This window comes from Anabas testudineus, chromosome 7, assembly GCF_900324465.2.
Source record: "Anabas testudineus chromosome 7, fAnaTes1.2, whole genome shotgun sequence".
Taxonomy (NCBI): Eukaryota; Metazoa; Chordata; class Actinopteri; order Anabantiformes; family Anabantidae; genus Anabas; species Anabas testudineus.
In genome coordinates this window covers 13732248-13747526 of record NC_046616.1, presented here as the reverse complement: position 1 = coordinate 13747526, position 15279 = coordinate 13732248, and the positions used below count along the sequence as shown (strand labels likewise).

The following is a 15279-nucleotide window of genomic DNA, read 5'->3' as shown; positions in this document are numbered from 1 at the left end:
CAGCATATTTCTGCATTTCGAGATGGCCAAACAAATCCAAAGTAGTTAAGCTTACATAGTATTTCAAAAATACTTTATTAACACGTTTGTCTTGTCCAAACATTCAACACACATCCCACTCTGTTTGTAAAGCATCATCACAATCAAACATTTTCTCTTGAACTATGGTGTTTACAGACAAAGAGGCACTGTCCAGGAAGTAGCCCAAGACTGCAACACTCTGATCACTATGGATCTGAATGTACTGGATTAGAGGAAGGATCACCACCCTTGTAGTTTATCATGGGGGTAATGTCGGAGTACTAAAGGGACCATCGTGCATGTGTACTCTGTTCATGTTACTGCATCTTTTACTCGTGATGCTTCAAATAGGTTCACTTTTACTGGATCTGTGTGCTGTCTGCGAGGTGCTGAAAGGAGGAAACTACAAGTTTGTGCCCAGGCTGTCAGGTGGTGTATCTGATTTAACGTCTGCCGACAGACGGCATAGATGTTTCCAGATATACACACACCCTTCACAAAACCTGTTTAAACAGCCAGTGCCTGTAGGTGCACTGGATGTGCACTTACAGTAGATATCCTCGTTAGCCCCATTTCAAGAAGTAATAATAACCTATTACACATCAATATTAAGAAAATGAAGAGAGCTACTGATCTGGTGAGTCAAACTGAGGAGATATCCCACTGGAAGCAGCACTGTCTCAGCTGTCAACTGGCTTGACTAAAACGTTTATACATACACAATGTAGTCTGTCTGAATTTTACTATGGCTGTATCCATTATGTGCTGAGCCCAATTTCCTGTAGATTACAGTGTACTTAGTAATACATCACGACTACATACTGGATCTAAAACCGTAGAGAATTCAGGCAGGATGCAGAGTTTGCTGGGGGAAGGAGTTGGTGATGTCTGCGAGAGTGTGACTGCGAGTATTGTGTCCATGACAATAAACCACTGTCTCCAGTGCCAGTTTAAACTATCGCGATGGAAGAGACAGACCAAGGTGCAGACCAAAGCCTCTCCACATAAGTAGTTGCTGCAGCTTCAGCTAATGCAGGTTTCAGTGGATTAATGCAGTGTGAACAGGCTCTACATTTAGCCATTGTGTGAAGCTGGAGAAAACAGAGCTCTGCTGACACAGCACTTAGTAAAATAGGACTTTCAAGAGAGTAAAATTTATAGTCGTATGACAAATAGACGGGGTTGTATACTAGGAAATCAAATCTAAAACCTGCCTGTGAGCTGAGAAAAAGACAGTCGGTGAGCTCTCTCTTCTCTGTAAACTATCATATCAGAGACAGGAGCCTGATTATATTTTATATTTAATGTAATCAGGCTTCTACCTCTGTTATGATATGCACATATAAATACAAAGATACATTCATACATACAGAAGGAAGGGGTAGATCCTTCACCCAAACAGGCTGTTGTGCTGGTAGAGGAAAACAAAACTTCAAACAAAAACTGTCAGTGTGTGAGTAGCAGAGGAAGTAGTGTTTTATTTATAAAAGAAAAAGAAAAAGGCTGATTTTTGCTTTTAAACAGGTGTGTCAGTCTTTCATATTCGCTTGTGGCAAATCTGCATCTGTGAAGTAAGTGTAGTCCAAGGAAGTCATTGATTTAAGTTTTCTCTAATGTTAATCTGTATCGGCGGAGTCCTTCTTCAGGTGCTGACTGGCCAACAAACTCTGCCACTTCACAGTAGCTGGCAGCCGCCCCTCTTCTTACGCTTGCGGACCTGCAGCGCTGCTCTGGTGGCCATCTCAAACACCTCCCGTACACCATCCTTGGTCTTGGCGGAGCACTCCAGGTAGCCAAAGGCACCAATTCGGTTAGCCATGTCTCTGCCCTCCTCAGACTTCACTGGCTCCTAGAGGTTTAATGTACAGACAGAGTTAAAATGACTGCATGGATGTAGACATGGGAGATTAACAAGTTTTGATCTTTTTTTGCCAGTATTACAAATAGATACAGAGACACACACCTGTTTCATCTTGGCCAGCTCCCTGCGTGTGTGTTCATCGTTCCTAAGGTCCTTCTTGTTGCCCACAAGGATGATCGGGACATTGGGGCAAAAGTGTTTGACCTCAGGTGTCCATTTCTCGGGAATGTTCTCTACAAGAATGAATCAAACATTTCACTGAACAGTAAATTCAAGATTTCCTTACAAGGTCAGTTTTCTTCGTAATTCTACAGACATAAACATGGAGCGGTCCCTGACCCTTGCTGATACATGGTCTGCGACAGCTAGCCAAAATTAGCGCTGTCTGCTGATGTTGAGATAGAGGAGGAATACCATGAGTGGCAATACCAAAACATTGTGGGAATAAAGCCTATTTCTGTAGGGGCTTGTTTTGGTGCCGATTCGTCATCTCTTTTACCTCTTTTCTCTTTTTTTTTTTTTTTTTTTTTTTAAAGAGTGGTGTGTTTTAGTCTTTAGACTAAAGTCTACAGTTAAATTACAGTATATAATTATTTAATTAACATTATGAACAACATGGACCAGATATTTGTGACTGTTTTAGTTGTTAGAAATACATTCTTTCTCAATTATTTTGTAGCTTTTTTCATATACAGCGACCCTCAGGACCCTACAGAGAGGTGTAGCCTTGCCACTTAAAAATGTAAACAAAAATACATTGTTTTTAATTTACGCAGCTTCTGAGTCAGATTTCATGATCCGAGCATCACTGAAACCGAGCTGTGTGATTTCAGCACATTGTATTCAGTTTTACCTAAACTGTCAGGGCTGTCTATGGAGAAGCACATGAGGATAACATCTGTGTCAGGGTAGGAGAGAGGCCTCAGTCTGTCATAGTCTTCTTGACCTGCTGTATCCCACAATGCCAACTCAACCTGAGAGAGAAGAAGGAAAAACAAAACAAAACGTTATGCAAGTGGATGAAGAACAAGAAAACACCAGAAACAGGTGAAGAATAGCTGGAAAGACAAATTAAAAAAGGGAATTTAAAACAATCAATTCTTGCACTACGGTCAACTTCCCAGAGGCGCCGATGGCTCCCACAGGCTTCTCTTAGGCTGTTAATCAAACTGTTAGCAGTTCAGAGTACCTGACCTGCCCTAGATAAAACAAAAAGCTGTCGATGTAGCACATGCTACGCTGCAACCACAAACCACTGTAGAACTCTGCAGACACTGGTGTCACTGCATGGCTTTTTCCTCTAAAGGTCTCTTAGCACAACTGCAGTATTGACCTTTCTTGGCCTGCACCATGCCGATTTGATTTTATAATGCCCTTACCACCATTACAATCACAGCTGGAAAACTTTCTGCTACTGCTTAGAATTGGGTAAATACATAAACTTCATTGCTCCCTAGAGAGCAACAACAGTATGTTAGCAGTTCATTTTGGCATTTCAGACATGTGACTACGCTTATGTCTTTGCAAGACTTTCTAGTTGGCCAATATACTGCTTACTTTGGCAAGACAGGTTAGCCACACTTACATCTGACTTACAGGCTAGCACTTCACCACACCATGGCAATCTTTGGTGTGGAGTCCTGTTTTACCACTAGATGTCTCTCATGAGTCAGTCTCACCTGTAGTTTATTTTTCCACAGTCCTGTTCGGCTTCAACTCGTCTTTTCAGACATATTTTAACTGTTTATCTGGCTGAATATGATCAACAAATTATGGGTGAAGGCAAACTGAAGTTTAAAGTGACACTAACTTGTTATAAATATTCTACTACATTGAATACAAGATCAGTATACCACAGCTGAGCGGCTTGGAGCACAGTCAACTTTGTGTTATAGCCTAAGCCTCGCTCCGTCTGATCTTAGATTTTATAGCACGGGAAACAGGAATAGGAAATGAGACATTAGTCGAGATGTATGAGGAGAAGGTTCCAATTCTTTACAGGAAGCTGGCACCGATCCTTTTCCTGTTGTTGGCTAAAAGGTCTGCTGCTTAAAAACAATGAAAGACCCAAGGATTTGCTAACAATACATACTAATTTCAATTAATCTTGATGGCACGTGGTTCTCACTAGCACCAACAGGGTCTTTTTTTGTTTTTTAAACACAAGTGTATGTTTAGTGTGTTTCATGAATTCTGTTCTGAAGAATGTTTCAGATTGTTAGTGTATATTAAATACAGATGTATTAAAAGGCTTTTAAAATGTCTGTGTCTGATACACTATCACCCATTACTATTATTGAATTGTTAATACCAACGCAACAGTGGCAGCAGCAGCATTTTACTTTTGTAGCAGGTTAATGCAGAGCTAGTTTTTAATATAATTTATATCAATCACCAGATAAATCTGACAGGATGAATAATAGAAAGAAAGGAAGAATAAACACCATTCTGCTACACTGATAAATTATTTTTTACTTTTTGAACTGGCTTTGTTGTGACTTATTGGGTAATTCCACCTCTTAAGACCCCAGACAGTTGCTTAAATGAAACCATGTGGAAAGGTTACAGGGAAATATCTGTTTGGTGGAACTGCTGAAACTCAGGTATTTGAAAACTGACAAGGAGCCCCAACCAGAGAGGTCAGAGGTCATAAGAAGTGTTGTAATTTATAGATTTAACACATTTTTACGTGAAATATTAGTCAGTGAAGTACCTGTTTGCCATCAACTTCAATGTCAGCGATGTAGTTCTCGAACACAGTGGGCACATAGACCTCTGGAAACTGGTCCTTACTGAAGACAATAAGCAGACAGGTCTTCCCACATGCACCATCCCCTACTATCACCAATTTTTTCCTGATCGCAGCCATCTACAAAACAGAAAATACTTTAATCAGTCCATATGTAAAGATGCAGACACTTGAGAGAATCAAGTATTTTTTAAACAAAGGAGGGAGGTGAAAGAAGGAAACAAGAAAGAGAGTGGAAGCAAAGGAAAAAAGAAGATCCAAGTCTGTTTTAGAGCCGCACCCTCTTTCCTTTCCTGGGCCGTGTGCTGTGTGTGAGGTGAAAAACAGAGTCAGAATGAGGTTCAGCGCTGGTCTGGAAAAGCAGTAGGAGGGAAGAGAACAACAACAAGAATCACAGTCTTGGGACTGCTGCAGCCTGTAAGGCCTCAGTCATGGAGTTACATATAAAACAATCCTTAATCAGTCACTTCTGCACCCCCGTGGCCACGTGATTTACAGCTCTTTCAGGTTCCGTCTGACACCTCTGTATTGCACACATTTCTCTTGTTGCTTGTAGCCCTGAAAGGTGTGTATGTGTAAGTGGAACCTGGGTTACCAGAGGGAGATGAGATGACCACACACAAACACACAGATCAATAGCCATCTCCCGCAAGCCGACAATAATAGAGAGAAGGCAGCAGGTGATGAGACAGGGTACTGGCAGTCCGCCAGCAGCATCAGCTTCCAGTGATCTCAAACTGCAGGAACCAACACAGGCCTTTATTCGCAAAGATTTAGACCTCTGTCATCACAATCAGCTGACAGATTAGGTTAGTAACTAGCTAGTGGAGCATTTAGCAGCTAAAGAGACTCACTAGACTCACTAGATGGTCCACAACACAACTTCAAACTAATGAAAATGTCGCTCCATGCTGTCCGAGTGCATATAAAAGTGGCCGATTACTAACAAGTTCACCATCATCAATAAGTATTTGCAGCTTTTTTCAGCTGCCACCCAAACAGCTACAAAAACATTACTGCATGTTTAAGGATCAGTTAAGTAGTACAGCATTTGCTGTACAGTGATATAAACATACAGTGGCTGAAGAAAACAGGAAATCAGAGCTCCTGTACTAGTACTCGTTGAATCATAAATGCAGATAACAAACGCTTTCACACTCACAAATATAACCTGTGATGGTCAAGTGAATTGTGCTGCTTTTGTGTGGACCAGAAATGAGTTGTTGGTCAGAAATCCGTTACAATATGTGGGATTTACTAAACATTTAATTTGAGTTGAAAGACAATAAGACATGCTGGGGTTTGTGTATGTCCATTTGTTCAGTTTGTTTTTGTCTCCGACACATTAAACCAGGCCAGTGTGTTGTCAGCTTGTCTCTGGGGAGAGCCACCTGTTCTCTGTGATAGCAGGCTGCTGCTACTCCATACATTATACTGTCACTGCCAGAGGGACGACACATGCATTCACACACACACACACACACACACACACACACACACACACACACACACACACACACACACACACACACACACACACACACACACACACACACACACACACAGCTTCAGAAATGGGGCTGGTCCTGCAGATCTTGTGCTGGGATAAAATATTGCTGCAGCTTATTGACGACATTCACCCTCACGAGTGTGCTGCATGCTGCGACAATGACACCACATGGTGCTTAGAGGAGAAAATGACCCCTTTCCTTTGCATTAACGTGTGCGTGTGTGTGTATAGACACACACTGTCCCAGAACGAGAACAAAAACAAGAACAAGAACAAGAACAGCGACTTCAAGGACTTCTTCTATAAATAAGAGAGCTAACCATTGGGTGACTTCTCCTGCTATTAAAATGTGGCATTAAAACTATTTACCTAAACAATGGTGGCATACAAATGCAAACACTTTTAAGAATGTGTTATGTAATATAAAAATCAAACCGGCGAGTTTGGTCAGTTCAATATCTCTAACAAAGAACTTGTTAGTTGAAGATCTGCAGGTGTCCATGTGTTTTGTGGATTTTCCCTATGTCATTTCTGTTCTCACTGGCCTTCCTTCCCTTCTTTCTTTGCTTCTTCTTATTGACTTCCTCGTAAGACGTGAATGTTAAGTAACTGAGGGAGGGGAGAACATGAGCAACAGGAAAGACAACTGGAATTTGCCCATGTTGTCATTTTCCCGTCATTGTCCCTCAACTGTTCAAACAACCAGTCTGTCCTCTTCCTCGTCCAAAAGTCAGACAGTTCAGAACAGGGGTGGGGTTTGTCTGTTCGTTCTAACAAGCATCTACTAAAGGACAATTATAGCGAGTTTGAAGAGTTACAGTGAGCAGACATACACACAAAACTGAGCTGACGTTGACATTGTTGATATCAACTCAATAACACTCAGTACTTTCATGTTTAGCTTTCAATTGACTCAATTTAACTACATCCCAAGATAAAATGTTATCACATTACAAATACATTACCTCATTAAAAGTAAATGAAATGCAAGTAAGAATATCATCTGACAGTGCCTGCAGCTATTCATTGTTTTCCTAGTTTTTTGTTTGTTTTGTATTATCATACTCAACAATCAATAATTAAGTGTGGCCCAGATTTTAGATTTTTGTAAATTGGCTTCTGTCGAAATTAGGGATTATTTTTTAAAAAGGATAAAACGTTGAAGTACACTCATATTATGAAGATACTTTATTTCCCCACGCACACCTAATTAAAACAGGTCATATAACTGTGCAGGTGACTGCATGTTCACACGTGTAAGGATAAAGGATCCTGAATAATGTTTGTCCCTGTGTGTGATGTGAAAGGACAATGTTCTCATTCCTTAGCCCACGAGGCACAGACACTCTTGTCTCTGGGAGTCTAGTAACATATTAACCAGTCTTGGTCATTAGACCTAGTAAGAGGTAACGAAAGCAAAAAAATCTGAGTTGCAGGAGGTGTGACCGAGACAGAAACCTTTATCTCTTCTCTAAGTATAAACCAGATTCTAATCACATAGATGAGCAAACTCATAGTAGTTATTCCGGTAACAGTCCAATCAGTTACCCATTTGATTACAAGTATGTAAAGACATAAAATTCCTATTAAGAAATGTCAATGCAAGTTTGCTCCAATCCAGCTCGAGAAAAAGCCATCAAACTACAGGCTATGTGTGTGATTTCACCTCAACAACAGGACGATAAAAGATCCAGCTCAGCAGAAGGAGCTGAAGGTGATGATCCATGAAGTTTAGGTCTGATCTAATTTGCCTTTGTTATATTAGCCTTATCTTCAAGAGTTCAAGAGTACAAAACCAACAGACCTGTGGCACTTGTTACATCAAGCATTTTGATAGCCTGTCCAAACCCTTGAATGGCTGAATCACACCCAGTCTTGAACTTTATTGAAAATCCACAGAGACATAGTGTTTTTTTTTTTTTTTAAATCAAAGCTTGATGGGATGCTTTCTAGAGCAACACAGGTGACGGGGAAAAAGTAATCTGGGTGTGAGAAGAGACAAAAGTGTAATCAGTAGTGCCCTGAACTGTACTGAATCAGAGGTCTGACTGGCAAGATGAAAGAAGTTTCAGTTTCCAGTTTCCCTAAACTTGTTAAGTCTTGCTTTGTGAAAGAAATGAGCCATTTTTCCCCTGTAAGGCCAAAATTAAGAAGATAGAACATCAATGACTCAGACTTAAGATATCTCCGGAGATTTATAAATAAAGACAGACAAAGATAAATAAGAAATTAGAGGAATATAAACTAACATGACCTACATCTGACCACAAATGGGACAACAAGCCCAGCCTTTTTCCATCTTCCTTGGAAAGTGACACAGGCAGCTCTGCCGGGATCCCTCCTATCAAATGTGATGTAACTGTACATTTGAAGGTAACAGATGACTGATGACTGATCTCAACTGAGTTTTAGCAGCTTAGGTATCAACACACTGATTGGATGAAGAATGCAAAATGCACGCCACATCACGATTAATAACAGGTCACTGAGCGCCCACACACAATCATGTCTGAGTAAAAAAAATGAGGACATAATCTATGAGGAATGTCTCACCCAATTTAAATCCCACCCCCACTCGCCACTTTTCTTCTGAACACAGAACATCACCTCCTCCCCCACCACAATCTCTGATTGTGCTGATTACGGGATTAGTAAAGACCCCTTAAAACATAATGACATTTCAAGCTTATTTCGCTTACTGTTCTTGTAGATGCTCAACAGTTGCTGCTGCTCTGTTTGATTGGGAAAAGTACCAGCAAGCTTAATTCCACACCTCCGATTCAGATGATGCAAAACTGCCAACACTTCCATCTCACACTCGTCTGGCTGGAGCAGCTTAAGGTGTTTTCAATTCAATTCAATTCAGTTTTATTTGTATAGTGCCCAATCACAACAACAGTCATCTCAAGGCACTTTACAGTGTTTTGCATCTAAAGCATTTCCATTTCATTTCTGAGGTGCTCCAGCTGCTCAAAGTGATGCAGTTCAGCTTTAGGGCTCCTGTCCATGCTGGGGAAGGAGATGCTTTCAAAGTCTTGGAAACAATCTTGACACGACAGATTCGCACAAACTAAGACTTTTGCATAGTCCTGTATATCTCGACTGTTTAACATAGTGTGAGGTAGATATGTGATGCTAAAATACTGACCATGAACTTTTGTTCAACTCATCTGTTAAGTGAGGATACAAATTCTAGCTATTTTGCCCTTATGAGTTTGGAGTAGAGAAGGTCTTGGAAAGGAGTTGAAGCCAAGACCAAAATTTCAATATTAAATCAAACTTCAGTAAAGAAGTGGCTGCTCAGGATCCAGGCCAGGGAGGAGGCTAAAGTCAGAGAACCTAGCTGGAGCCCAAAATAGGGCAGAGCCATTGAGACTCCCTCAGCCTAATTTATCACAGCGCACACAGCTCAGCTAGGAGGAGGACGAAAGAGAGAAATATCACACAGAATCATACCGTCATGCAGCTTCAGTATGCAGCACAGACAGAAAAGTCTGTTTGTTGTTCGATAAATAAATAAATAAAAAGTTGCACAGATGGAGGAAAGGAAGGATGGAGACAAAACTAGAACACGGGCACACTGTAGCACTTGAGAAACTTGAAGATGTACTCAAGTGTAGTAAGTAAGACTTTGATTAATATTCCATGAGTGAGAAATAAATAAATGAGCAAATTAGTCATGGTGAGGATTGGGAACAGAGTTAATCAGGAGTTGGTTAAAAATGATGAATGTAATTCTGCTTTCCAAGTCCTTAGCACAGGGCGCTGTTACAAGATTATAAGAGTGTGCAAATGTGCAGGCACACTGCTTTAGCCGGACACGCTGGAGCAGCTGAATCGACTGTTCCCGGTTTCTTACCCTCTCTGTGCTCCTTTAGCTCCCTCTCCTCTCCTCCAGGCTACTACTCTGTCCTCATCTCATAGCTTCCTTCGCTCTCTCTCTCTCTCTTCCTGTGTTGCAATGTGATGTCACCATCAGGGAGCTAATGTTGCGTATCCTTAGGGTGTTGCATACCTCTATACCAACTCACATATGCAGCAAAAATGTCACTAATGCCCAAAGCTGACACATGCAGGCACACACCCTGGATGGAGTCACCACTCTCTTCAACCCCAGTCCATCTATGCTTTACAGCTATGAAAAGTGTCAGGGTACTAATCTTTGAAATCTGTTACTGAATCTTGTTTGTTTGTGTCTGACCAAATGTGAACTGGATCCAACATGGACCTGGCTATCAGATCCCATCCTGAGGGGCTCTGATGCTGAGGTCACTAAGAAGAAATGTTTAGCTTTCTAAATTGTCCTTTTAGGGACTTCCTGAACCAGCAAGCACTGAGATCCAAACAGGAAACTCTTCCAGTGATTATTTTTTTCCCCCTAAAGGATTTTTTTGTCTGCATGTCGCCTCTTTGTGTGATACACCCCACAGTCTACAGACACCATTCTTCATGCAGATGTGTTTGTCAGTCACTGCCAAATGACTGGAAAAGAGTAAGAGCCTAAACACAACATTTTTCAATACTAATATTAAGTGCAGGATAGATTCAGTATAACACTGGCATCGTCATTGTTACCATTGCTAATGGACAGTTACCCAGACTGATATGAGACAGGATACCACATCAGCTGATAAATACAAAAGCACATTGCTAAACCTTTGCTTGTGACACATGGTCACCATTACAAAACCCTGGTTTGACAACGCATATACGTAAAACACATATACAGTGGTATACGTGCACTATTGCAATTTTCTGGCTTTCTGCATAAGTTGGTTATGAAATGTGCTCTGATCTTCACCAAAGCCAGAAATATTAACAAGTGCAATGTTCCTATGTTTCGTATATTCATTGAACACACCCAATAAACATCTATAAGTGATCGTGGAAATAGTACGTTTTTTAAATGGTTGAACCACTTTTGGCAGCAATAACCTGAACTAACCTGTAGCTGAAGATTAGACCTACACAACATCCAGGTGGACATGAAGCTATTCTGTAGTAGATTTACTTTAATGTTTGGGGTTATTATCCTGCTGCATCACTCAGCTCCTACTGAAAGTCAATTGGTGACAATGTCAGTCACCCTGATATTAACCTCTAGGATACCTTAACAAACTTGGGAAGATTTTTTTGCCTCGACAATGCCTAACTGTCCAGGTCCAGAAGCATCAAACTAGCAGTAAAAAGTCCTGATGCACCCTCCACCATACTTCACTGCTGGGCTAATGTTTGTGATGTCGATTCACGGTTCTCTGCTTACACCATATGTAATGCTGCAAACAATTCAACCTAATTACTGCGCAATTTCTTTTCCTCAGTAGCATTGTGGAGTGTCAAGGTGGTCTCTGACAAACTGCAGGTGTGCTGCAAGGTTTTCTGGGAGAGAACATGCAACACTAAGTATGGCATACAAACATAACCAGATACCAACTTCAAAACATCATCCCAAAAGTTAAGTAAACCCTAAGTAAGACCTGAACAGCTTGTCTTGATGTAGGGAACTATGCATTCCAATCTATCCTACAGGATAATTTCAGCTGAAGTCTAGTATGGGTTGGGCTAATGCAGGACAACAATGACCCATCAAGACAAAACCCAACATCCTGAGTGGCCCAGTCAGATACACGGCACAACCCAATATTAATGCTGTGGAATAAACTGCAAGATGCATCCACCCCAGAATATGACTGAAGTGAAGCACTGGACAGTTCACATTCCCCACCCTTGGTTGTGGTTGTGCATTTGCCAATGTCTCTCCTAGTTTTTATCAGCTTAGAAATAGTGAGCTTGTTTATATTTGTAAACATTTTATGACTAGTCGATGCAGAAAATGCAATTTTTTCTTGCCACTGTAGGTCAGTGGACAAGTGCATGCCAAGAGAAACAACATGATCCACTTCATCGGGGTTGAATTGCCTCTGGTGGTCTTGGCATGCCAAGATTCGGCTTGGGCTTTCTTGTTTATGCACTACATAATCAGGAAACATTTAATTACTGAGCGATCATAAACATTCAACTTCATCATTCCCTAATTCAATTTTTGAAAGGATTCCTTTTGTGTGTGGACTCTTTTCCTTTCTGCATGCCAATATGTACGGTATTAAAATTATGTACAGTATTTGTATCTGCACATAAAACCACTAACACTGCTACTCTAACCCAGGCTAATTCAACATTACATCATTACGGTACATACAGATGAGAGTCAAAACCACAGTGTGATGACACCAGCCCTGATTTGGGATCGCCACAACATTTCCTTCTTTGCACAGGCACTGATTTAAGTTGTTTGCCATCGCTGTTGGTAACACTTGTACTTCTGCCCACTACCTGCAAACAGCAGGGTCAGCACTCAGCTGTTCAGCCACAATGACATCATACTTTCTCTTGTAGCAGCAACATAAAACCCCAAACACAGTCTCATGCAAGCGAACGCATACAGAGACAGAAGGGTGGAGAGTGATATATTTCATGCATTCTTCTCCTGTATATGTCCTCCTTCATGATGTGTGTGAGAGAGGGAGGGAGGGAGAGACTGTACAAACACAACTGGGTGTAGCCCAGTTGGTGCATGACAAGAGTTTTGCGGGTTTCACTTCGGTTGTCACTGAATACTGGCACTGCTGATGTTTGTTATGGAGGAACATGCCAAGACGACACACCAGGCTGATGTGAGACATACTGGACCGGGCTACGGGAGCCGAGCACAACAAGGGTGTGGTGACTCACAGAGAGAGGAATCATCGGGACAGGCACATGTTTAAACTGTAGTTTAATATAATCAACAAGAACAGACTGTTTGACAGCATAACCCTGATAGAATAAAGACCACTCACTACTTCTTTCCACCACCTTTTCTTTCTTTCTTTCTTTTTTTTTTTTTTTTTTTTTTTAAGTTTTGCTTTCCAGGAATTTCAGTCCTGGTGGAAAACATGTGATACTACCTATTGATATTCACTGGTCAAACAGGTTTCCAAAAGAGAAAGAAAACTAAATCGACTTTATACAGAGAGTTAATATCAGCTGAGCGATTCAATTACGTAATGAAGTAGCTCTATTACAGGTATAGTACTTCTACAGGGCTCGGTTAGAGAGGTAGAAAAGCCGCTTCCCCAACAGGATAGGGCTGGATATAATAAACAAGTGAGTCGCCAGTTTGTGGCACTTTTTCCTTCATATTTCTAGGAAGCAAACCTTCAAGTATTTCAGTCATTCCGCAGGAAAACTTCTAAACAAGTAACAGGTTTCAACTCGCCGAGCTCCTGCTGCTGCTGCTATCTCGGCTCTTGAACGCGTCTTCTCACAGGTCGTGCAGCTGCTTTTCCCTTCAGGTCAGTGAACTCGCTTTACGGACTCAAGGAGACTTTCGGTTTGACAGGAGAAATAAAAATGGACATTAAATGTCTTACCTCAGAGACTGTGCTTCCTCCTCCCTTGCTGCAGCTGTAATCGGCGTGAGGAGACCCGAAAGCAGCAGAGCACACAGCCTCAAGACCCGCCCAAACTGCTGCGTTCACGGCCACTCTGACGCAATGTACTCCTATGAGCTGCGTGGTTTTAGTGTGAAGTACTATAAGTGGTAGGATTAGACCTTTACATTTTTAGTACTTATGTAAAAGTGCAAGTACTTGCCTAAAAAATGATACATATGTTAATGTACTTAGTTTCTTACTACCTCTGCTCAGTAGAAATACAGCTAGTGGTGGGAAAGTTATAGATTGTTGGAAAAATTAATGATTACAATTTCCACCTAAAGCTGCAGTATGTTACCTTTTAACAAGAACATGCTTTAAATCATTATGTGCATGTCGCAAAGGGTGGGTTCATAGTTGTTCAAGTGTATCATAAAACAGTAATTAGATGTCTGCGACGACCTTTAAAAGATTCATTTTTAATACGCCTTTAAGGCAATTTGGACAAATGGTCACAGTTTTCAAACATTTATCTGGATTTAATATGGGACAAAGGCAGATAAAGAAGATATCTTCCAAAGTTACCTTTTAGCAGACCACTAAATACCCTCTTTGTATTTTTCATATTTTCTTAATCAAATGTATTATTTACTGTGAAATATTGCTTGACATAAATACTGATTGCTAATTAAATAGCATACAGTATTGCTAAGTTTGCTATTTTAACTTAAAGAGCTGTGCAGTAACTCTGTGCCTGAGCCTCAAGTTCGCGCAAGCTGTGATTTCCTGACTGCACTTGAAGGCAGCACAGTGCGGCGCCTGCCTGTTATTGGTTGAAAGGTTTTAACTGCGGAGATGTCCCCTCCCCTTTACGGTTAAAGAATAATTACATCATGTTTATATAGAGGGGGGCTGTTTATATATGATCTTTATTATTATTAATGTTTATAATGAAATGATTTTGACCCAGTGTCTTTCTCCCACAGTGCAACAGGAAATCACAGTACAGAGGTTTGAGCTTTTTAACATACCATTCTCCAGTGAGTTCATGCACCCAAACAGTGCTGTGTACAAAACACTGAGGCTCTAAGAATAAAAAGAACATTTCATGACCTGCAACAGTAACTCTCACTAACTTATTATTATCAACAATCATGTCATGGCACAGTTTATTTAATTTTAAGTCGGGAAGTTGCTTTTTTGGGGAGAATAGCAGATATGCAGTTTACTACATCAGTTTCTCTTTTCAAAGACTTGGTTGTTGAAGGGATAGAGCCACACACCTCCACAACTAACTGACCGTATTTAACCTCTCTGTATTTAGACTGTGCAATAGTGTTTTGGATGCTTCACTGCACTTTCCCATGGCAATCCAGACATAGTGTAGTTTCAGATTAAAAGATGCACAGCGGCACCTCCCTGTCCCCTAATACTGATGCTATTTGTGGAAGCTGTCTGGGAGGAGCTGCTAGCTGATGTACAGTACTAGTGAGAAATGAGAACATACCTCTCTATGTTTACTCATACTCTTGGAGCCAACGTAGCCACTACACAAACCAACTCCCAGCAGGACCTATTTTACCAGGAGGTCTGATTCAATACGTGAATACTGTAGAAACTCTTCACTTTTTTAACTTGACAGCAGCAGAAATAAGAATGCTGGAGAAGAAATTCATATACAACAACTTTATATACTGTATCCTTTGAGCATCTGTTATTTCAT

General features: G+C 40.9%; 1 protein-coding gene across 1 annotated transcript; it reads right to left on the bottom strand.

Annotated features, from left to right (window-relative positions):
* Positions 1–56: 56 nt before the first annotated feature.
* Positions 57–13658, bottom strand: LOC113167459 (rho-related GTP-binding protein RhoA-D). The gene is made up of 5 exons (XM_026368089.1): positions 13554–13658; positions 4596–4751; positions 2736–2856; positions 1985–2115; positions 57–1870 (listed from the first exon to the last, which is right to left on the bottom strand). The coding sequence occupies exons 2-5, from the start codon at positions 4749–4751 to the stop codon at positions 1697–1699; spliced, it is 582 nt and encodes a 193-aa protein (XP_026223874.1). The 5' UTR covers positions 13554–13658; the 3' UTR covers positions 57–1696.
* Between the last annotated feature and the right edge of the window lie 1621 nt (positions 13659–15279).